Source organism: Peromyscus californicus, unplaced genomic scaffold (assembly GCF_007827085.1).
Source record: "Peromyscus californicus insignis strain IS unplaced genomic scaffold, ASM782708v3 Scaffold_12__1_contigs__length_115047231, whole genome shotgun sequence".
NCBI lineage: Eukaryota > Metazoa > Chordata > Mammalia > Rodentia > Cricetidae > Peromyscus > Peromyscus californicus.
In genome coordinates, this window is record NW_026294413.1 from 62251930 (window position 1) to 62276669 (window position 24740).

Below are 24740 nucleotides of genomic sequence, written 5' to 3' on the forward strand. Positions count from 1 at the left end.
CACAGGAGCCCATTTCTGCTAGCTAGGTCAGTCTCAAAGGCTCTACAAACTCCTAAAATGGAGCACCCAATTGGGGAGGGTTAGAGTTCAAACATAAAAGACTGTGGGTTACATTTCATATTCAAACAATGGTAGAATGTATTCTTCTCCCCCACCCCCACCCCCCACCCCAAATAGAGTTTCTCTGTGTTGTCCTGGCTGTCTTAGAACTCACTCTGTAGACTAGGCTGGCTTTGAACTCAGAGATTCACCTGCCTCTGCCTCCCAACTGCTGGGATTAAAAGCATGTGCCACCACCGCCCAGTGATAGATTGTATCTTTAAACATAGCACCCTAGGGTTTACCAAGTGCCTAGGAATAAAGGAGGAAAAGCCAAACTGCATGGTTTGAATGCAGTGCCATCCCTTGGAGAATGGGGCTGTGGGTGTGCTTCTCAGACTGCCCGTCTGTAAAATAAAGAACGACTTTTCCCCCACAGGGGGCTGTCAGTTTACAAAAAGCACTTTGATCAGCGCCTGACCTTCAGAAGCACTAGATAAAGGTCCAACTAACTTTACTTCAAAACCTAACTGTGACTGGGTCACAGCCACCAGAAACATGCTAGTTTACAAAAGTAGGGGTTTGTTTGTTACTATTTATAATTTTTAAGAATCTAAAACATGGTTGAGTCCACAAAGTTAAAAACTGATAAATGATGAAAACATTTTGTTTTCATGACCCAGGACAGAGTGTGAAACTCAACAGATATCTGCCTTCCACAAAAACCATCAGAGGAAATCCCCAGCATGTTTACATTTGACCATCAGCCACATGCTCTACATTATTATCCTATCAGTTCACCTGTTTGGAGCACACACACAGGGAGGCAGACAGAATTTTTGTCTGGTTATCATTCTTCATTACAGCTTTTGACTTAGGTAAACAACTTTCTAACTGCTGAAAACATTTGTAAGTTCTCTTTGTGATTGCTATTTAAAGTGATGATGAAGACTGTCAAAATACAAAAAGAACTGGTAACACCTTTGAAAGTAATAAACAGAATAGAAGCCAGATATAAGAAAGTCTATGAGCTCATGTTCATTCATCTGCCAAGACTGGAAAGTCTGCTCCAGGAGCTAACCGGTTTTGCTTGCTTCATTCTGCTGAGTACACCTGAGTTTCGGTAGTAAGGGCAAAGTATGTTGGGCAGCACCCTGACAGATTTCTTTTCCAACCAGGATTTCTGCCTCTCTACATTGGTGGCCTATTCACAGCTATTTAACAGTCTTCGTTTGAAAATGTGACAGATTATTACATATCTAATACATGTACAACTTTTAATAACACTTCTAAGCAACAGGTGTAGTTTATAAAACAATTTTATTCTTTACACATAAGTTATAGCAGATTAGCTAAAGTGGAGACTAATAAAATGCACAAAACATGAGGTACAAAGCTGCATTTTAAACTGATCATTTTTAGAGGGTTGTAGCTTGAATTCTAAGTTTGAACTTCAGAATTCCAGAGGCAAAAAGATCTGGTGAAGTAAATACAGGCTTGGAGTCAGAATCCTGGGTTTTGAATCCTGCTTTGTATATTTTCTACCCTTGTGAAATTGCACAATCATTTAATCCAAGTCTATTTCTTCACCTATAAAGTGGGGAAAGTATCTGCCTTGAAATATGCAAGGGTTCTGTCATACGTGTGTGTGTGTGTGTGTGTGTGTGTGTGTGTGTGTGTGTGTGTGTAGAAAATGATCACCAAGAGAGTACTTCAAAGGTACATCGGCAGTGAAGGGCAGGAGCAGCCCTCAATCATTTTAGCAATTACTCTGGACATTAATTCTGTAGTAACTAAATCTCAAAGTACAAGTTTTGTATATTTTCCTTAGTATTATAATGAAAATATTTTTTATAAATAGAAAACAGACCAAAGCCTGAAAATTTCCCTCATTCTATGGATAAAAATCTCCATAAAGGATATTTATACTCAGGTGACTAAAAAGTTATGTATGGGAAACCATTACTTATGAATTGGGAATTTGCCTGGTGGTGGTGGTGCAGGCCTTTAATCCCAGGACTCTGGAGGCAGGGGGAGGCGGATCTCTGTGAGTTTGAGGCCAACATGGTCTACAAGGTAAGTTCCAAAGACAGAGCCGTTACACAGAGAAACCCTGTCTTGAAAAACCAATAATTAATTAATCAATTAATTAATTGATATTCAGTTTCCCAGGATTTGATGAACCCCAGGAAAACTTTCAGGGTGGAAACGTTTATCTAGGAAGAGAAGTTTGCGCCAGATTCTGTTGGACACCAGATGGTGTCTGAAGGATGATCTCAGTGATGAGCGAGATGACAAGTGGCCACCAGTGGGGCCTTCTTTGTGGTATCAGGAAGAACTCCGAGTTTCCCTTCATAGTGTCTCCCTGGATTCCTTTCACACTTCTAGTAGTAACCCCAGGGAGCTGAGCATGAACGTGGCCTATCAGGAGCCCGTGAGATGGCTCTGCCACTAAAGCAAGCCTGAAGGCCTGAATTCGATCCCCAAGGTGGGAAAAGAAAACCTATTTCCGAAAGCTGTCCTCTGACTTCGCCATGGCAGGAGAGCGCCTGAACTCACGCACATCGTGCGCACGTGTACACAGACAGTAATGTCTTTTTTAAAAGTCGTGCCCCACCTTCCGTGGTCCCTTCACAGGGGTGGCCGCCTGCAGATCCTGGGTCTGCACAACAACAAGCCCAGCGATGAGCTCCCCTGCACGGAAAGTGCTCCAGCGCCACCGAGGAGCAGTCCACGGGACGTGGCAAGGTGCCGAGAGCCCCGGCGCTCGCTCGCAGGGAAAACTCCCGGGCGTTTTACGTTTTATTAGCTCCTTCTCCAAAGCAGATCTGCTACCGTCAACTCGCCCTAAAAAAAATCACTACGGAGCCCCCCGCCCCCCGAAACACACACCACACACACACACCTTGGGCGGCGGAGCCGACACACACACACACACACACACACACACACACACACACACACACACACACACACGGGCAGTACGGAACCACGAGTCGGCAGCACGGAGCTACTATGGAGGCCGGGAGTTCCAGACACACACACACACACACACACACACACACACACACACACACACACACACACACACACACGGGCAGTACGGAACCACGAGTCGGCAGCACGGAGCTACTATGGAGGCCGGGAGTTCCAGACCCTGGGCAGCACAGCAAGACCCCTTCTGAAAAACAAACCAACAACAGAATCACAGCCTCTGAGAACCGGAGCGGCTCCCAGCCACTCACCTGTTAGTGTCAGGGGCGGCCTCGAGGCGTGGGGGAGGACATCGCAGCACGCAGGCGCACGCCGCCTCGCCTGCCCCAAGTCCGTCAGCCACTGGCCCCGCCCACTTCCGGAAACACAGCCGCCCCCGCCCTCTCCCATCCGTCAGCCTCTGGCCCCGCCCCCTCCCAGTAAGTCAGGCCACTGGCCCCGCTCAGCTCGGGACACCCGCCCTTGCCTGCCCGCCTCGCCCTCCCGCAGTCGGTCGGCAGCTGGCCCCGCCCACCTCCCGGCCCCGCCCCGCCCCGCCCCGCCCCTCCAGGCAGTCCTCGCTGCTTCACCGGGAACCTTTCCTCAGCCGCGGCTTCGCCTCCCCGCCGGGGCGTAGCTGTGCGGGCCGCGAAGCTCCCGCGACCCAGAAACACTCGGGCACGGGCGGAGCGGCGGGTCTGTGTAGCTGCGCCATGGCCGCGTCGGCCTGGTGCTGCCTGCGCTGCTGCAGGGACGGCGGGACCGGCCACATTCCTCTCAAGGAGATGCCGGCCGTACAGCTGGACACGCAGCACATGGGTAAGGGCCTACGGACTGGACCCAACGGCCCGTGGGGGCCGAGGGCACGGGGGCGGGGACCACGTGACCACGCAGCCGCCCGGACACCCTGTGGCCTCGCTGGCTGCGGCCACCGAGCCGGGGCCCTGTCAGCGTCCCAGGGAGGTTGACTCCATCTCCTCCTGAGGAGTCAGGTGTTCCCAGGTGAGGAATGCGGGGGCGCCCGCCCTCCGTGCCAGGGTGTCGGGTGTCACCTGGTGTTTGCAGAATCCCGTCTTCAGCACTATCGTTCTGGGGGAGTAATTTCCCCCTCACTTCCTGAAGCCCAAACAAGGCCGGTTGCAGAAGGCAGGAGTAACACCTCAGGTCCTACCTTACCACTCCCACAAAGATCTCCATTGCTGGACTCCTTAGTCACTGTTGGGATCGCTGTAATTTCGTCTGACGCTCCTCTTGCATTCGGATCAAGCGATTGCAAAATAGAACAGCACTTTGCTCCTTCTCATCTACGTGTTTTTCTTCCCAGTTCCCAATGGCTTAATAATTTCTCATCCAACATTCTTCTCCCCCTCCGTAGCATCTTTTCCCATACACCATTACTTCACTTTTTAGATTTTTTTTCCCCCCATATATTTCCAAGCTTCTGGAATATTGTCCAGGGAGGAGAGATTTCCCAGTATAATTATTTCAGTTACTGTCTTTTTGTGGATTATTACAATAAACTAGTGCACTTTTGATTTCCCCAAATTTAAAGGACAGTGTATTTAAGTAACACATGCATTCTTAATATTTATAGCAAAACTCTCTTCTGCCCAGATAATCAACATTTCTGGAAACATTGCCCATTATATTTTCTATTGCAAAACTATATGCAGTCATTGTTCAGTACTTTGTACAACACCAATACAAATTTACAGTACTTTAATTCTTAAGTCTCTAGTGGAGTACAGTCTCGATACTTAAATAAATACCTTTAAATTCTGTTTGTTTGTCTGTCTGTCTGTGTAGCCTTGGCTGTCCTGGATCTGTAGACCAGGCTGGCCTTGAACTCATGGAGACCCTCCTGCCTCTGCCTCTGCCTCTCAAATTCTGACACCACCACTCTGCTAAATTCTTTCTTGCCCATCACTAGACAGTAGATGTTCAGATCTTGTACTTTCTCTCAGGAAACATTTCTATTTAGTTTACTCACTTACTGGACAAATATGGTGACAAGAGAGTTTGTGATAACTATAGAGGGCTATAGTGGACTTTTGAGCCTGTGCTGTGCTCTCTGTTCTGTACAACATTATCTCGGGTCTCTGTTTTCTTTAGGAAGAACTAACTTATATGTTTTTTTTTTTTTTTTGGTTTTTTCGAGACAGGGTTTCTCTGTGTAGCTTTGCGCCTTTCCTGGAACTCACTTGGTAGCCCAGGCTGGCCTCGAACTCACAGAGATCCGCCTGGCTCTGCCTCCCGAGTGCTGGGATTAAAGGTGTGCGCCACCACCGCCCGGCAACTTACATGTTTTATCATTCTGTTTCCCTTTCTACAGTGTTATCTAGCAAGTACCCTCAGGTGCTGAATGTAGCACAGTGATATCTTTTCCTAATTTCTTTTCTTCCATGGAAGTTTTTTTGTTTTGTTTTGTTTTGTTTTGTTTTTTCTTTTTCGAGACAGGGTTTCTCTGTGTAGTTTTGGTGCCTGTCCTGGATCTTGCTCTGTAGACCAGGCTGGCCTCTAACTCACAGAGATTCGCCTGGCTCTGCCTCCGAAGTGCTGGGATTAAAGGCATACACCCCCCCAAGCCCCCACCCCCTCGAAGTTTTTTCTTAACTTGTCTTCCAATAAATTCAAATTCTTCAAACACAGAAAAGCTTGATATGAGAACCACAATAAAAGAAAGAGGAGTGTTGCATTCGAAGAATGATTCAAACATGAATTGATCTTAAGTTGGAAACATGAGAAACATACTACATGTATTTGGATATGGAAAAATTATAAAACCTAAAGAATATACTTGGGCTTTTTTGTTTGTTTCATTTTTGTTTGTTTTGTTGGGTTTGTTGTTGTTGTTGTTACTTTGTTTTTAAAGGGGGCAGTCTTTTTATATTGCTCAGGTTGTCTCCAATTCCCGGGCTAAAGCCACCCTGCCCCCTCAGCCTTCCACATATCTTTGACCACAGGTGTGTACCACTATGTCCAACTTGTTTTCTTTCTTTTTCTTTTTTTCTTTTTCTTCTTAGGAAATATACAAGCCATATTGCATTACTTAAGACCATTTTGGAGTTTTGTACATATTTTCATTGACTCTTTTAATTGCAAATTAGTCTTTTAGGAACAGATGCCTTTCAGGGTAGCTGTTTTGAAAAGGACAGTACTTGTTCTGGTTTTTTTTTTGTTATTGTTATTTATTTTTGGCAACTTGACACAAGCTAAAGTTACTTGGGAAGAAGACCTTCAGTTGAGAAAATGCCTCCATCCAGATTGCCTACTGTAGGCAAGTTTGTAGGGTTTGTTTTGTTTTAACCAGTGATTGTTGTGGACGTCAGGGTGATGCCATCCCTGGGCAGGTTGTCCCAAGTTGCATAAGAAAACAGGTTGAGCAAAGCGGTAAGAGCAGGCCAGTAAGCAGAGGTCCTCTGTGGCCTCTGCTTCACTTCCTGCCTCCAGGTTCCTGCCTTAAGGACCTTCCTGTCTATGGATTGTGATGTTGAAGGATACTCTTCAGTCAACACATGGAGGGGTTGTTAGATCTGGTGCAAGTTCCTGAAACTGCTGAGTCATCTCTCCAGCTCAGAAATTGGGTTTTATCAGAGTGTGTGTGTGTGTGTGTGTGTGTGTGTGTGTGTGTGTGTGTGTGTGTGTGTGTGTGTGTGGAGGTCAGAGGACTACTTACAGGAGTTAGTTTTTTCCTACCATGTGTGTTCCAGGGGTCAAACTTGGGTGTCCTCAGACTTTGTGGCAGGTGTCAGCCCTTAAAATTTTAATTGAACAAACAAAAAAAATCTACTTAATCTTAACAGTGTATGATCTTAAAAGGACCGGTTTAGAATGATTGTTTTGTTTTGTTTAAGTAGGAACTCAGCCCTTTATTACAGTTGTCTAATTTTATTAGCCCCTCTGGAGGAGTGCCACCTAGTCCTAATATTTGTATCTGCTTAACTTATGGCTTTATTACAGGTGAGGAAATAATAAAGGCCATAGACCTTGGGAGTTAATGTTAAAGGATTTTTCTTACATATGGGAATTGTGCTGGCTCTTCATGATCTCTGATGGACTTGCTTTCCTAAGCCAAAATTCAGAAACAAAGTTCTAGGAGGTTCACATTTCAAAAGCAGTATTATTTTATTGTTGTCTATGAAGTTGTTTGAAATGAAACTAAAATTTTCTATGAAAATAAAGTGTGTTTAATGATGTTAAGATCTTATTTATAGTGAGGCGTTGTGAAACACATCTGTAATCCCATCATGAGAGCAAGAGAGTCAAGTCTGAGGCTAGTCCAGACATACAGAGAGACCCTGTCTCAAAACAAACAAACAACTTGCTTACATTTTTGCCATGTGTCTAACAGAAGCTTTCTTAGTGAACATGTTAAGATCCTAAAACTAGGTACTTTTCAGTGTCAGCCAATTCAGCATGAAGCCGGACTTCCCATGGTGGATATACTCACTCCTCTGCTCTTACCTGACCACTCCAGCGTGAGGAGGAGGAGGAGGAGGAGGAGTAAGTATAAGACTGGTGGTTGATGGCTTCTGTCTAGTAGACCCTCAGCTGTCTTTTAATAGATTGTCTTAACGCATTTGGTTAGAATTGAAAATTGTACCAATATACTAAGTGTTTTTTAAGTGTTTATGGTTGGCTTAAATGAAAATTGTTAAATTATCTAATCTGTTGATTGGTTAAAAATTAAATGAGTTAGTTTCCTTTTACTTATAAATGTTTTTATTTTATTTTATTATTTTTTTTGAGACAGGGTTTCTCTGTGTAGTTTTTGTGCCTGTCCTGGATCTCGCTCTATAGACCAGGCAGGCCTTGAACTCCCAGAGATCCACCTGACTGCCTCCCGAGTGCTGGGATTAAAGATGTGCACCACCGCCACCCAGCATAAATGTTTTACATTTTATTTATTTTGTGTGCATTTATGGGGGTACACACATGCCATGACTTGTATATCAAGTCCAAGGACACCTTCTGAGTGTCAGTTCAACCTGTGAGTTCCGGAGATCAAATTCTGGTGGTCATCAGGCTTGGTGGCAAGTTCCTTTGCCAGATAAGTCATCTCATTGACCCCCTTACAAATAATTTAAATGTTCAGCATAATTTAGTTTATTTGAAACATCTTAATTGAAAAAGACTTGTTGCTACAAATGAATATTATATACAATCAGCCTCTCAAAAAGTAGAAAACTGAGTATTTAAAGTAATTTATCAATATTCCCCATATTTGAGGAGACTTAAAATATTCCTGGTTTGTTGTTGTTGTTGTCTGAATTACTGAACAGGGCCTGGGGCAATGGCTTCGTGGGTAAAGTGCTTGCTGTGTTTGGATTCCCCAGCACCCACACAAAAAGCTGAGCATGACAGTACATGTCTGCAACTGAGGCACTGGTAGGTCAAAACAAGAAGGTCCAAGGGGCTCACTGGCCAGCCAGTCTAACCAATCTCCTCCAGGTTCCATCTCAGAAAATAAGGCGGAAAGCTGTGGAGGAAGACATTGCACTGACCTTTAATCACCACACTCGTGCACTTACCCGCCCTCTCCCCCACCCGGCCCCTCTTATGCACACAGTTAGTAGACAGATTAATGATGACATGCTGTGTGTGTGTGTTGTTTAGGAACAGATGTCGTCATTGTGAAGAATGGAAGAAGAATCTGCGGCACCGGAGGTTGTTTAGCCAGTGCACCTCTACATCAGAACAAAAGCTACTTTGAGTTCAAAATCCAGTCTACTGGTTCGTATGGTTTATAATTGTACTTAACTATTAAACATTAGTTATTTAGAATATCAAAGATAATTTTGATTATGAAAAAAATTTAGGAGATGGTTAAGAAAAAATCACGAACTCTTCTATACAGGACTGAAGTCTTCCCTCTGTGATCCAGGCTATATTAGTCAGTTTGCAACACGCCACCCCAGAACAGCTTCAAGAGTAAGGATTTATTGTGGTTCTTCATTTCTGAGGTTCATGGTCACTGGCTCTGTTGTTTCCCAGCCATAGTGAGGCAGAAAATCATGGGGAAAGACTGGTGTTGCAGAAGTTACCCACTCCATGAGAGCAAACTGTAATGACATGGAAGAGGCAGGGACAAGATAGACTCTGCAAAGGCATCCTCCCAGTAGCCTTCTTCCTCCCCAACAAGTCCTACTTCCTACTTTTTCACAACCTTCTAATAATCCCATCACACTATGAATACACCAAGGGATTAACCCCTTAGTGGTAGCAGAACCCTCCTGACGCAGTCACCTCTCCACGGTTGAATCCACCAGCAGGGATCCACATGGGCCTTTGAGAGGGACACTTCTTTTTTACAATTTTATGGAGTTTCTTGAATTATATGGCAAGTGTGTATGCCTATTAGGATCATAGCTTGTAGCAGTATTACATGTGGGGAGATTGGTGGGTTTTTGTTTTTAGTAAAAGCCGTGAAATCTTCATGAGTGACCTAATGCAGAGTAAGAAGACTATATGGAATAAGTGAGTCCTGTTCCCTAGACAATATGGTACTTCTGGAGCTGGTTTCTTAAAGTACTTTAATACTGGTTTTTGTTTTTGTTGTTGTTGTTTTTTTTAAGTGAATGGTGTAAATCCAGGTCTGTCCACTGTGCTATTTTAAGTTTCCTCACTGGCTGTGGACTGTCTTAATTACTGTTGTCTTCCCAAATATATTTTTCTTCTTAAAAGAAGCAAATAATGTTTGAGCCTTAAGCCTAGTAAAAAATTAGATGTGGATTTTTCTGTCAGGGATACTCTCCACAGTGCCATCCCTAGGACAGATGGTTGTTGCAGTGTTAGTAATCTGGTACACAGTCCTTTGGAGTAAGGAGACTGCAGAACCCTGTCTGCAAATGTTATAAAATCATTATTGTCACCTGGGTTATTCTCACAGTTGTCTCTTTGGGGAGAAGAACTATATACAGGTCAGAGTATTTCTGATGTCAAGATAGTCAAATCCAGACATGCATGCAACTTTCTGATGGATTCAGTCAATCCAGAAAGAGTATTGACAGCATAGAATTCAAAGCTCCTTCCGTGTGTAGCATTTCTTCTGATTTTAATGAAAACTGAAAGGTGGCAGCTTAAGAAAACGTCCAGGACACTAGATATTTTGTTTGGCTGGAGAAGAGAATGCCTGCTTCTGGAGATAAAGTTTGGTGGTAGAGTACTTATAGTGTGTGTGAGGTGCTGAATTTAGATCCCCAGCGTTAAGAAAATGATGGTGTCTCTTATTCATGTTTAACCTTTGTGTTCTTTGTGTTATTGTTCATAGCAGATATACTTGTTACTCATTATAAATATAACTAAAGACAGTAACCTCACATTTCTTAGAGACAGAGGGGGGCAGGAGTGTGCTTTGCTGGGAATTGAGCCCAAGGCCAAGACTACCACAAAGTGTGCTCCCACCTCTAGCCCTACAGTGCTTTAAAAAAAAAAATCTTAAGAGAAAATAGTAATGGTAATAGCTAGCATTTTTTAAATACCCAGTGTGTGCTTTAGTTGCTCATTAAAAAACAACAACAACAACAACAAAAAAAAAACCCAACTTCTTAGCCTATCTGAAGTGCTGTGTTTGGGTAGTCCTGTATCTTTTCCTTACCTTGTGTCTTAGCTCTGTTCCATTGCTGGAAAGAGACACCATGACCAAGTCAACTTATAAAAGTAGGTATTGTATTGGGGACTTGCTTACAGTTTCAGAGAGTGATCCTCATGGAGTGGAGCATGGTGGCAGGCAGGCAGGCAGGCATGGTGCTGGAGCAGTAGCTGAGAGCTGACATCTTATCCACAGGCAGGAGGCAAAGACAGAGAGAGGCTGGGTCTGGTGCGGGCTTTTGAAATCTCAAAGCCTGCCCCCAGTGACACACCTCCTCCAACAAGGTCACATGCCAGACCTCCTAATCCTGCCTAAACAGTCTACCAACTGCAGACCAAGCATTCAAATATATGAGCCTTATGGGGGCCCTTCTCATTCAAACCACCACACCTTGTAAGTACTGTTAGACTCAACAGATAAGGAAATAGGGAAGTTAAGTACTTTGCCCAAGATAACATAGCTATGGTTGTGTGAACCTCAGCAATACAGCTCTTAACCTCCTAGTTTACCTATAGAGAACTTTGTATACTTTGCAGCTTGCTTTCAAGCAAACGTTGTTACTATTGTGTGTGTATGATCTGGTGGGGTGTGAAAATCGGAGCTCAGCTAAAGAATCCTCGGATCTGTCCTTTCACTTTCACCTGCTTCTCAGGTTTTTCACTATCTGCTGAACCATCACTCTGGCCCTGCAATCTGCTTTTTAAAAGGTTTGCTTTACAAAACACAAGGATATACCCTTAATGAAGGATTAAGGATATACCCTTAATCCCAGCACTCGGGAGCCAAGGCAGGTGTTTCTCTGAATTGAAGGCCAACCCAGTCAGTATACATAGTGAGTTACAAGTCCAAGCCAGCCAGAGCTACATAGTGAGACCTGATTAAGAGAGAGAGAGAGAGAGAGAGAGAGAGAGAGAGAGAGAGAGAGAGAGAGAGAGAGAGAGGTGATATTTCATTTTAAAATAACTTTTATATTTGTGTTCTTCAGACTTGTGATATATTTCAACTTGTATTTTTAGGAATCTGGGGTATAGGTGTTGCAACTCAGAAAGTTAACTTGAACCAGATTCCTCTTGGCCGAGACATGCATAGTCTGGTGATGAGAAATGATGGAGCCCTGTACCACAACAATGAAGAAAAAAACAGACTGCCAGCAAACAGCCTTCCTCAGGAGGGAGATGTAGTGGTGAGTCTCCTGGTAGAGTTCCTGTCCATTGTAAATTATTAAACTTGAGTTGTTTTGACTAGACATGGTTTTTCATGGCAGGTTGTAATTTTTATTCTGAAGCCCTGGGGTTGGGTCTAATGAAGTAGTACCATTTCCAGAGAGAACACTTGCCAGATACTGCTACCTCAACTTCACTGCCCAGGCCTTTCTGGAATTGCTGGCAGACCAGGATATGGAGATGACTGACCCTGTATTTCCATGTAGCAAGATCATTTACAGATTGGCTGCTAAGCAATATCTTACTGTCACAGACAAACCTTGACACATAATTTTAAAAGCTTTTCTGATCATATTACAGGATGTTAGGTATTTTTGAGGCCAGAGATCTCTCAAAATATTTTACATTTATTAATGGTAGGAACTGTGGTAGTTTGAATGTTATTGCCCCATAAGCTCGTAGGGAGTGGCACTATTAGGAGGTGTGGCTTTGTTGGAATGGGTCTGGTCTTGTTGGAGGAAGTCAAGGAGGGTGTCACTGTGGAGGTGGACTTTGAGGTCTCATATAGGCTCAAGCCACATCCAGTGTCTCAGACCACTTTCTGTTGCCTTAGGGTCAAGATTCAGGACTCTTAGAGTCTTCTCCAGCACCATGTCTGCCTGCACACCATCATGTTGCACCATGATGATAATGGACTAAACCTCTGAAAATGTTAGCCACCCCAGTTAAATGTTTTCCTTTATAAGAGTTGCTGTGGTCATGGTGTCTCGTCACAGCAATAGAAACCCTAACTAAGACAGAAACATATTACAAATGACAGCATTTTACTGCAAGTATTGATCTTTGTTAAATTTAATCTTGTTAAATGCCTCTACTTTTAGAACATTTCAAAGAACTGGACTCAAAAATCCGAAGGTTTAGAACAGAGCATAGTGACACACTTCTTTAGTCCCAGCAGTCAGGAGGCAGAGGCAGGGACATCTCTATGAGTTCGAGGATAGCCCACTCTGTATAGTGAGTTCCAGGCCACCCAGGGTTACATAGTGAGACCTTGTCCAGAACACAGTCACAAAGCTTGCTTATAGAAGTTTTTTTGTTTCAGTTTGGTTGTTGGTACTAGTAGTTTTAGCAAGTTTCAGGACAGCCTGGCTTATATAGCAAGATCCTGTCTCAAAAGAGAAAAAAAGATTATCTGCTAAAGAAAAAGAGACAAAAGGCATAAACTGTCATAAAGTCTGCTTTTCTTTTTTAAAGTAGTTGTATGTTGGTTAGTTTTTTGTTGTTTTGTCATCTTGACACAAGCTTGGGTCATCTGGGAAGAGGAAACCTCACTTAAGGGTGTGCCAGGGTCCAACCCACTGTGGACAGTGGCATCCGAACACAAGTGTTCCTGGATCCTATATCATATAAAAATGCAAGCTGAATGAGCCATGGAAAACAAGCCAGTAAGCAGCACTCCTCCATGCCTCTACTTCACTTCCTGCCCTGACTTCCCATCATGGTGGAGTATAAGCTGTAAAATGAAATAAACCCTTTCCTCCTCAAGTTGCTTTTGGTCATGGAGTTCATCAGAGCATAAAAAGCAAACTAAAACTAGTTGATTTTGTATATTAGGTCCTTACCAGATATCCATAATATGGAGCGTCCTCATATAAATAATTTTTTGGGGTAGAGTCTCACTATGCAGTCCTACTAACTGGCCTGAAACTTGTAGATGTAACAGTCTTATTAAATAAGAATCACAGAACTAAATGCAGAGTTAAAAGCCCAAGAGGTCAGAGCAGTAGTTAAGAGCTGAGACTTAAAACCTTTCTTACCCTTCGCTCCCACTGTTGTCCTTCCCCTCAGAAAGAGAGCTGCTTCCTGTGTATCTGTCTTTTTATTGACTTTCTGTTCTGCCTTCTCATTGGTTGTAAACCCAACCACATGACCTCCTCGTTACTGCCTATCTATACAGACCTCCAGGTCTTCTATGGTTGGTATTGAGATTAAAGGTGTGTGTCTCCGTGCTGGCTGTATCCTTGAACACACAGAGATCTGCCTGTCATGTGATCGGGATTAAAGGTGTGCGCCACCACCGCCTGGCTTCTGCTATGGCTTGCTATTAGCTCTGATCCCCAGGCAACTTTATTTATTAACATACAAATAAGCCGGGCGGTGGTGGCGCACACCTTTAATCCCAGCACTCGGGAGGCAGAGGCAGGCGGATCTCTGTGAGTTCGAGGCCAGCCTGGTCTACAGAGCGAGATCCAGGAAAGGCGCAAAGCTACACAGAGAAACCCTGTCTCGAAAAAACCAAAAAAAAAAAAAAAAAAAAGAAACAAATAAAATCACATTTCAGTACAAATAAAGTATCACCATAGAAACTCACTGTGTAGACCAGGCTAGCCTAGAAATCACAGCAGTCTGCTTGCCTCTCTGCCTTCAGAGTGCTGACACACATCAAAGAAGTGTACCACCAGGTCCAGCTAACTGATTATTTCTTGAAAGAGAATTTTGCTGTCAAGTTGAGGCTGTCAACCTAGTTATAATAAAAGATAAAATTGAAACAGATGTTTTCTTCATTGTAATACTGAACTAATGCATATTTTGCCTTCTTGTCCCATCTCATTCATTGAGATGATTGATACCACATATTAACAGATCTAAGAATGCCACTTGTAGTCTGTCAACATTATTATTAGACTTTGAATTTTCATGCCCAGCCTGATAAAAAACCAAGACCTAGAACATTAAGTGTATGCAGAATCAGGAAAGCTGACTGTGTCATCTTCCTGTCTAAACACTTGCGGATGAACTGTCCGAAGCTGTCAACAGTGGCAGCAGAAGGAGAATTGTAAGACAGGAAACTGTTGCTGTGTTTTATGGTATGGCTGTGACAGACTCAAACTTGGTTTTGATGTCATATTAGAAACAGACTAGGTTTGAACAATATTTGAACTGAACTCGACTGGAGGAGGTGGGATTCCTATATCTTTCCAAGTTTTTTTAGTTTTATTATCCTGATAGATGCCTAGTTTATAACTTAATTTGTAATGGATTATGCTGCCACAAGGTGGTAAAGGGTGCCTGAACTAAAGTCTCATAAAGAGGATCACATGTTTTGTTTCTTTTAATGTAATTATGTTTTGATTTTTAAAAATGAAAACAGACCTCTTTACTAAAAATGTGACAAATGTACTTTTGGTGTTTTTAAACTAAAGTGAAACAAACTATCACTAAGTCGTTGTTCAAGCTAGAATTGATGAGTCACACCTATAATCACAGAACTGGAGGGGCAGAAATAAGAGGATCACCTCAAATTCAAGGCCTGCCTGAGCTCTACATACTGAGTTCCAGGCTAGCCGGAGCTACTGGCTGAGACTCCACCTCAAATCAATCATTCAATGTATGTTTGTTTTTTATTGAGAGAGGGTCTCATGTCACCCAGGCTGGCCACAGACTTGCTAAGTAGCTACATAAGATGACCTTTAGCTTCTCAAAGACTGCCTCACCCCAAGTTCTAGACTTACAGGCATACACTACCACCCCCAGTTTCAGTGTGCAGGGATCAAACTTAGAGCTTTGGGCATACTAGAAAGCTCTCTGCCACATCCAGTTACCCAGAAATCTGTTCCTTGGTGGTGGTGGTTCTTTTTTTGGGTGTGTGTGTGGGTGTGGGTGTTATCATTTGTAAGAGCTCTCTGGCCTCTGTTTGTTCTTCCTTTTTAAAAATGACTGTTATTGTTGTGCTGGGTCTCAAACCTCAGGTCTCACTTAGGTTGCCTCCCAGCCCATGGTGTTTCTGTTCTTAGTTCTTCAAAGAAAGATTTAGTATTGCCACTAGTTAGTAGCTATAGGTTCATTATGCCTTATCTGAAATACTTGGGACTAGAAGTATTTCCAGCTCCATGGTTTTGTTTGATGTGAGAATTCTTATATATACACAGAGTTCTTGATGTGACGGGACCTAACTAAAGTAAACGTGGAATCTACCTATATACTCAGCTGGGAGGTAATCTGTATTATATATTTTATGTTGTCTTATTATGTGTCTGGGCATTTTCCCTGCCTGTATGTGCACATGTACATGCCTAGTACCCGTGGCAGCCAGAAGAGGGTGTCAAATCCCTGGACCTGGAATTAAAGCTGCCATGTGGGTGCTGGGAAGCAAACCCAGTCCTCTGCAGGTGCAGCTAGTGTGACCACTGAGCATCTTTGGAGTGGAAGGTGGTTTTTGTTGTTTTGTTTTATTTTTTGAGCAAGGTCTCACTATGTAGCCCTGACTGTCCTGGAACTCACTCTGTAGACCAAGCTGGCCTCAAACTCAGATCCACCTGTTTCTGCCTCCCAAGTACTTGGATTAAAGATGTGCACCACTGTGCCCAGCCACTATAAGGTGTTTAGAACTTCATTTACATTGTAGTAGGGGTGGCTTGCACATAACATGGACCACTTGTAGGAGTTCCCTCCTTCTACCATTGGGTCCAGGATCAGATTCAGGTTCTGTGTAAGTACATTTCCCCTGCTGAGCCATTTTGCTGGCCTAATTTGCACAGTATTTTTAGTATGCCTTTGTTTTGACTGTGGTCCATTATACGGCATCAGTTTTTTAATTTTCCATGTGTGGTATAATAATGTAGTCTCAGGGCTCAGAAAGTTCCAGGTTTTGGAGCATTTCATATTTCTGACTGAGGATTCCAACCTGTATTGTACAGCGTTTTAAAGAAAAGTAGTATATGGCATGGTGAGTAAGAGTGTTCTAAAGCCAACCTTATGGATTAAATCTCAGTTCTGCCACTTTCTAGCTGTGCAACCTTAGGTAAGTTACTTAACCTTTCTGTGCTTCATCTGCTTCATCCATTAAGTGGATATAGCTGTCTATATCCACTTAATGAGCATTAAATGACTAAGTATGAAATGCCTAGAATAATGCTTCACAGTGCAGACTGTCTCAGGTGACCTTCAGCACTTTAACAATATGATCAGTGTCACTTTTTAGCCATCATTAGTGTATACAGCAATGCATTTTGTTCTGTTTTTTAAAAAAAAACCTGCGGGCTGGAGAGATGGCTCAGCGGTTAAGAGCACTGGCTGCTCTTCCGGAGGTTCTGAGTTCAATTCCCAGCAACCACATGATGGCTCACAACCATCTGTAATGAGATCTGGCACCCACTTCTGGCCTGCAGGCATATCTGCAGGCAGAATATTGCATACATAATAAATAATAAATCCTTTAAAAAAAATAAAAAAAAAATTTAAAAAAACCTGCAAACTATTCTTTTTAACTGGATATTCAGCATCATTCATAATGAATTGTACATGTTGGTTTTACCTTGAGACCAGGGTGAAAAGAGAGAAATGTATGATTTCTTAGAAACGACTTGTCTGGGGATGCTTTGTGGGTAAGAGTACTTGTTCCTCTAAAGACCTGAATTCAGTTCCTAGTACCCATGTTGGGTGGCCCCAGGGGATTCAATACCCTCTTCTGGCCTCCTTGGATACCTGCCTCCTTATGTGAACATTCACAACCAGATACAGAAATAATAAAAATATTTCTAAAAAAACGATTAAATTTTTAAAGAAATAATATGTATCATTTAATCCATTCATGGCTTGAAAAGAGTGACAGGTAGTCCCTAATGGGGAGCAGTGTTTTTCCCATCAGATAAAATTCTAGAGGAAGACCAAGGTTTTCTTTATGGATTTAAAATAGTGTTCATGACATAATGGGCTTATTCTTACTATTTAAATAATAAAATTCAGGTTATCTAAATATAATACTGTAATTTAAACTCTTATCATTGTTTAACTTCCAATTGGAATTTTACATTGTAAACCCCCTCCCCAATAATCACTAGTAATGTTTTAGTTAAAGTGGTCTGCCAGGTTGTCAGCCCTGATAAAAGCTTCTGTGACCCCACACTTAGTTTCTGTGTGCATGCTTCTCAGTTGGTGCTTTAGGTTATTCAGGTTTTTGTTCAACATTTATATTTTTATCTTTAAATTTTTTTCTTTCCTTCCTAGGGTATTACATATGACCATGTAGAATTAAATGTGTATTTGAATGGGAAAAACATGCATTGTCCAGCATCAGGTATACGAGGGACAGTGTATCCAGTTGTATATGGTAAGCTAATATGTTACTCATCTATTAGTAGATATATGTTAACTGTTATTTGGCAATTTATATTAATTTTATAGTTATCATTCAGAAGTCTGAACAAGTTGCTAATAAGGACATTTCATGTGGAATGTACTCAGACCACTACATTATCTGCAGAATTAAGGATAATACTTAATCCATATATATAGTTTATTTGTTTTGTTTTGTTTTTCAAGACAGGTTTTCTCTGTGTAACAACCCATGTAGACCAGACTGGCCTCAAACTCACAGAAATCCACCTGCCTTTGCCTCCCAAGTGCTGGAATTAAAGGTGTGTGCTACCACACAGGTTTATTCCCTACATATTAAAAAGTTTGTTAAATATAGTGGTTGTAGTTAACCATCTACAACCGTGTACCCTTCTATTATATCATTTGTTTGTTTGTTTGTTTGTTTTTAATTTTCTGTGATCTGTGTTTTGCCTGAGTGTGTGTCTGTGCACTACATGTGTGCCTGGTGCCGGAGGATGCCAGAAGAATTGGAGTTACAGATGGTTGTGAGCTGTCAGTTGGGTGCTGGGAACTAAGTGAATCCTGGTTCTTTGGAAGAACAGCTAGTGCTCTGAACCATCAAGCTGTCTCTCCAGCCACCTATGGTGTAGTTTTATGTTCTAGAAAGTTCAAACTTCACTGAGTTTACAAAGTTTTTTTCTACTAATTACTAGTGAAGATTAGATGACCAGGAAATAAAATTGTAACAGGTGTTTTGGAACTAGGTAATTTTATGTGAATTGAGCATTTATTGTCTTTATAAAATTACCTAAACATTATCACTCTTCTGAGAGACATTTTGACTTAGAATAATTTCAGATTAACTGCTTTGCTTTTGATAAGCGGGTATGTATAAGTGCTATCATTTCTGTATGAATTGGTTCCTAAGAATCAGGCAGTGTAGATGACTCTTAATTCCTTTAATTTTTTTTATTATGGAAAATTGAAACTTTCACAGAAGTAAAGGGAATATTATACTGAACCCTCAGTACTTGGTCACCATCTGTAGCCATTCAGGGTTCTTCTACCCAGCACTTCTTGCCCTGCTTGGATTACTCTGAGGCGTCTGTCAGACACATCATTTTGTTAGTAAATATTTTATACTTACCTCTAAACTCTAAGGTCTTCAGGCAGGCAAGGTGGCACACACTTTTAATCTCAGCACTTGGGAGGCAGAGGCAAATCCATCTCTTAGAGTTCCAGGCCAGCCAGAGACACATAGGAACTCTGTCGCTCTGAAAACATGTAACTAATGCCTTTATCATTCTGTTCGGCTTTTATTGCTTATCTTGACAACTTCAGGTCAATAAATATGTGACTTTCTGCCTGTGGCTTACTGTCTAAAACATTGCCTTAATTATGTAAGTTCTTAGATTTGGGTTATAATAAAAGCTATTATTAACCTTTTATAGTAATGGTAGGCTAGTGTGTGAGAAGGGGGTGCAGCCATGGGGTAAATATTTAATGATAACCAAAGCTGGTGATTTACTTTTCAGTTGTGTCCCAGTAGTCTTCCTTTCTCCTAAAAACTCATTTTCAATGATTTTTGCCTTCTGTATTTTTTTTTTTTTTTTTTTTTTTTTTTTTTTTTTTTTTTTTTTTTTTTTTTTTGGTTTTTCGAGACAGGGTTTCTCTGTGTAGCTTTGCGCCTTTCCTGGAACTCACTTGGTAGTCCAGGCTGGCCTCGAACTCACAGAGATCCACCTGCCTCTGCCTCCTGAGTGCTGGGATTAAAGGCGTGTGCCACCACCGCCCGGCGCCTTCTGTATTTTTATATGCAAAAATGTGTATATGCTTTTCTTCTTTTTTATTCCTTGATAAATTCATGTGTATGTATAGAGCATTTGGTCATTTTTACCCCCATTACCCTCTGTTATCCTCTCCCACTGAGCCCCTTTTCCCAACAAGTCCACTTCTTACTTTTGTGTCTTTTGTTCTGCTACTGTTTTGTGACCCACTGAGTTTCATTAAGGTTGCCTACATGAGCATGGGATGTGGGTTAGTTACTGGGGTAAGTTAGAACTTACCAGTGGGACTCCACTGAAGAATGACTTGCCCTTCTTCAGCATTCATCCACTGTTGATAGCTTCTCAGGGAGAGGTGGGAGACTCATGGGTCCTTTCCACGTGTGGCCCCATCTTGAGGATAATGGAATGTTTCAGAATTTGTGTATTGTCTTTTCACAGGGGCTGTTCTAATCTCTATATCCATCCAATTTTAGTATATGTGCTACTTGAGTACACTGGGCATGGTGGCACAAGCCTTTAATCCTTGCACTTGAGAGGTAGAGACTGCAGATCTCTCTGAGCTCAAGGCCAGCCTTATCTACAAAATGAATTTCAGAACAACTAGAACTGTATAGATAATTCTGTCTCAAAAAACAAAACAAAAATTGCATTTTTAAATTCAGTGTAGGTTAGTGTTCTTACATATTGAGTAAGCTTAAAAGAAATTCTTTTAAATGCAAGTGTATCTTAGTATTTTAAACAAGTTAGTCCTGGAACTTGCTTGGTAGACAGACCAGCCTGGCCTTGAACTCAGACATCTACCCGTTTCTGCTCCCAGTGCTGGGACTAATGGTGTGTGCCACCACGCCCAGCTACATGAGGCACTGTCTCAAAACTTAAAACACTGGGCCGGAAAGGTGGCAGTGGATAAAGGCACTTGCAGCCACAGCTGGGAATCATTTTTCCTCCTTCCACCATGTGATTATGGGATTCAGACTCAAGATATCAGCTGTGGCTGCAAGTGCCTTTACCCACTGAGTCATCTTTCTGGCCCAATGTTTTATTTTGTTTTGTTGTTTGTTTGCTTGCTTGCTTGCTTTTATTTGTTTGGTTGGTTGGTTTTGGGAGGGGGTTGTTTTGTTTTGTTTTGAAGACGGGTCTCATGTAGCCCAGGGTGTCCTCAAACTCACCATGTAGCTGAGGATGACCTTGAACCTCTGATCTTCCTTTGTTCACCTCCTCAGTGCTGAGATTACAGGTGTGTGGGCCACTACTCCTGGTTTTATATGAACCCAGACCCAGGGTTTTGTGCACAGTAGGCAAGAACTTTGCCAGCTGAGCCACAAGAGAAAAAAACAATAAAATAAAAAAATTTAAATAAGTAATACATTTTCATCATATAAAATGGAGAAAAACACAGGCAAGTAAAGAATTCAGATTATTGATATTTTATTGATATTTATGACTTTAAGAGATCATTATTATTGTTTATATTTAAGATGGAGTGTCAGTCCATCACCTGGGAGGCAGAGACAGGTGGATCTCTGTGAGATCGAGGCCAGCCTGGTCTACAGAATGAATTCCAGGACAGCAGCACAGTTGCACAGAGAAACACTGTCTCAAAAGAAAAGAAGAGAGAGAGAGAGAGAGAGAGAGAGAGAGAGAGAGAGAGAGAGAGAAAGTGAGAGAGACAGAGTCTTACCACATTGCCTCAGGTGGCATCAACCTCCTGAGCTCAGGAGATCCTCCAGCCTCAGCCTTCCACATAGTTGAGACTGCAGACATACACCACCATATGTGGCTGGGATTATTATTAATAATGTTTTGATAACCTCCATATGTTTTTGGCAGAATTTGTTGTGGGTATTTTTACCTAAAGATTTTGCAACCCAAGGCCAGTTAGATGGCTCAGCAGATGAAAGCCTTTGCTGCCAACCCTGACATCTAAGTTAAATCCTCAGGACCCACATGGTGCAAGGAGAGAACTTGACTTCTGAAAGTTGTCCTCTAACCTCTGAGTGTGTACCATTCATGCACACATAAATACTTACACACACACACACACAAAAAAAAAAAAAAAAACCAATTTTTGAAGACTTCATATCCCAGATGGCTGGTGTTTTTACTCTTATTGACAATTAATATGATATTAAGGACTGTATAGGTGGTTCAGGAGTTAAGAGCACTAACTGCTGCTCTTGTTAGGACCTGGGTTCAGTTCCCAGCACCTACATGGCAGCTCACAACCATCTGTAACTCCAGGTCCAGGGGATCCAATGCCCTCTTCTGGATTCCCAGGCTCTAGACATGCACAGTAGTACACAGACATACATGTAAGCCAATACCCATGCACATAAAAAATTTTAAAATTTTTAAACATTATGATGTTAGGAGAATTGTTTTATGATGCTACAACTCAGGACTGTTGCTAAGCAGGTGCTCTTTCCCTGAGTTACATGCCCGCCTGAAAACAGTATGTTTTATAATTATGTGTGCATTTGAATATCCTTCTAATTTCATTTCTTTCTTATTCTCTCTTCTAGTTGATGACAGTGCAATTTTGGATTGCCAGTTCAGTGAATTTTATCATACTCCTCCACCTGGTTTTGAAAAAATATTGTTTGAGCAGCAGATCTTCTGAATGTGTTTGTTTTCAAAACTTGCACCTCTGCACCACCACACAAGCGTTCACCACTTAATAAAGCTCTCCCTGATCTAGAGATGAGAACACATTCTGGAAATTTCTCTTCTTACTGTTGTCAAAGGGACCCGTGTATTCATCATACCATACTGAAGTTGGATTTAAAATGTCTAGGCATTGTGATAGAAAAATCAGCATTTGGGGCCTCTTATTTAATCTTATTTAAACTAATAAACCATGGGTTTGATTAACAGTATTACGTGGTAACATGTATATAAATATTTAAAGGAATGTTTCTTATATAAAGTATTTGTTTGACAGTAATGTGTAACTGAGTGATTTTTTTTTTGTCATTCTGAGCTTGAGTCATCACATCTGTAAGCCAATAATTTTGTGTCTCCTTGTCCTTTTTGAGAAATTGAACTGGCAGTAACTTATATACCTGGCAGCTTAGCTTTGCTAACGTATTTCCTCTGTTCATGGACCACTTTTCTTAAAACAAACTGCTTCTTTTGCTGTGTTATATCACTGCTTTCTGTTGCCTTTTTGAAAGATGAGAAACTCTAGTTATCAGACCATCTTGTTGGAAACCATCAAGCTGAGTAAGGAGTGGTTGATTGTATGTAGTACACTGGCAGACATTTACAAGAGTTATGATGCTTTAAATCTAAATGAACCAAGTGTGGTGGCACACAACACTTGGGAGACAGTTTGAGGCTAGCCTGGTTCATATAGTAAGTATGAATACCAGGGCAACAAGGACTATGTAGAGAGACCCTATCAAAAAAAAAAAACAATTGTATGTTTGCTGTAAGGAATAATAAACATTTATTAAGGACTATTCAATATTGTATTTAAAACATTCTTCTGTTTTGTTTATTACATGGTAATAATTTTAGAAGTTTTGAGATAAGTGAGTCCTGACAATACTGAGCCTTTGGTCTTCAGTGAGTCCCTGTCCTTTAGTTAACACCATGACTGAAATGACCACATCTTCAGGTACATTCTCCTTCTCTGATAAGCATAGTCAGGATGCATCACAAATGGTATGGCGCATGTGCGTGGGGCAAGGAACACATGGGCGCTAGAATGCAGAGAACAGTTGCCCAATCTCCTGCCCTCTGCTGAGTTTCCTTAGAGCCTTGGGGCTCTGGTTGTTTCCCACCTTATGTAAAGGGTAGTTAATCATACTGATTTTCTGAGGGCCTGTAATTATTGATAGTTGTGTAAAATGCTTTAATTACCAGACACTTAATAAACATAGCTGCCTTTACTGTGAAGCAGTGGTTTTCATGGTGTCTCAGACCAGCAGGATCACTGAGGAGCTCGTTACAGTAGGGAACATTCTCAGAACCAACCCAGACTCCTAGAGACTTAGGAGTGGCATTCAGGAACCTGTGCACACTAATTTGAGAGGGGTTTCAAGATGTAAATTTTCTGAGGATTTAAGGTAGGCTGTTTTGTTTTTATCCCAGAAGCTATTGAGTTATGAACAATGCATATTTGTTATTTGGTAGACAAACATTTGATAATGTGTTTTGTAAACATGTATTTACTAAACCCACATTTTACCTCTAAAGATACATAGAATTCAACTTGATATGTGTTATTTATTCTTCTTCGTCTGACTTTCTGTTTTAAGAATTTTGATTCACAAAACAAAACAAACAAAAAACCAGAACTTGGGAAACTAAGGAAGGAGGCTCACAAATTTAAGGCCAGACTAGACTATGTACTGAAATGGTCCCTGCCTCAAAAGAAAGAAGAAAAAAAAAAGTAGTATGTGGAAAAGAGAATTCCCTACTTTAAGTATACTACCTTTAGTGGTCCTAATATATCCACTTCTTAGTTATGTTTTTAGATTTCTTTTGATTTTGTGTGTGTGTGTGTGTGTGTGTGTTTATGTATATGTGTACTTGCATGCAGGTACCCACAGTAGTCCAAAGAATGCATCAGATCCCCTCAGGCTGGAGTTCCATGCAGTTGTGAGTTGCCCATTGTGGGTCCTGATAACCAAATTTCAGTGCTCTACAAGAGCAGCAAGTGCTTTTAATGGCTGAGCCATCCGACCAGCCCCAAACTCTTAGTTATATTTTTAAAAGCTAACTTTTTAAAATTATTACATTGTTTTTTGTTTTATTTATTGTATTCAATACATCCCAACCAGTTTTCCCTCCCTCCACTCCTCCCACCGTGCTCCCTTTCCCCCAGATCCACCCCTCTGTTTCCCTTCAGAAAAGTGAAGGGATAGCCACTGAACATGGCATAACAAGATACAGTAAGACTAGGCACAAACCCTCATATCAAGGCTTGGCCAGACAACCCAGTAGGAAGGAAAGGGTCTTAAGAGCAGGCAAAAGAATCAGAGACACCCCCACTCCCACTGTTAGGAGTCTCACAAAAAGACAAGGCTAACAATCATAACATATATGCAGAGGACCTAGTGCAGACCCATGCAGGCTTTGTGATTG

The 24740-nt window shown here is 41.7% G+C and overlaps 2 protein-coding genes across 5 annotated transcripts in view; one reads left to right on the forward strand and one right to left on the reverse strand.

The window, feature by feature from the left end:
- Trim13 (tripartite motif containing 13) overlaps positions 1-3377 on the reverse strand; it is a 49222-nt gene extending 45845 nt beyond the window's left edge. The window contains exon 1 of one of the 4 annotated variants that reach the window (XM_052733008.1): positions 3285-3377. The gene's annotated coding sequence lies outside the window, so the exon portion shown is untranslated. The remainder of the gene's footprint in view (positions 1-3284) is intronic. The other 3 variants (XM_052733009.1, XM_052733002.1, XM_052733011.1) reach the window with 3 other exon arrangements.
- Positions 3378-3565: 188 nt separating this feature from the next.
- Positions 3566-23864, forward strand: Spryd7 (SPRY domain containing 7). The gene is made up of 5 exons (XM_052733014.1): positions 3566-3831; positions 8629-8745; positions 11620-11786; positions 17773-17875; positions 22172-23864. Exons 1-5 carry the CDS (start codon positions 3726-3728, stop codon positions 22267-22269), a joined length of 591 nt encoding a protein of 196 aa, XP_052588974.1. The 5' UTR covers positions 3566-3725; the 3' UTR covers positions 22270-23864.
- Positions 23865-24740: the final 876 nt, after the last annotated feature.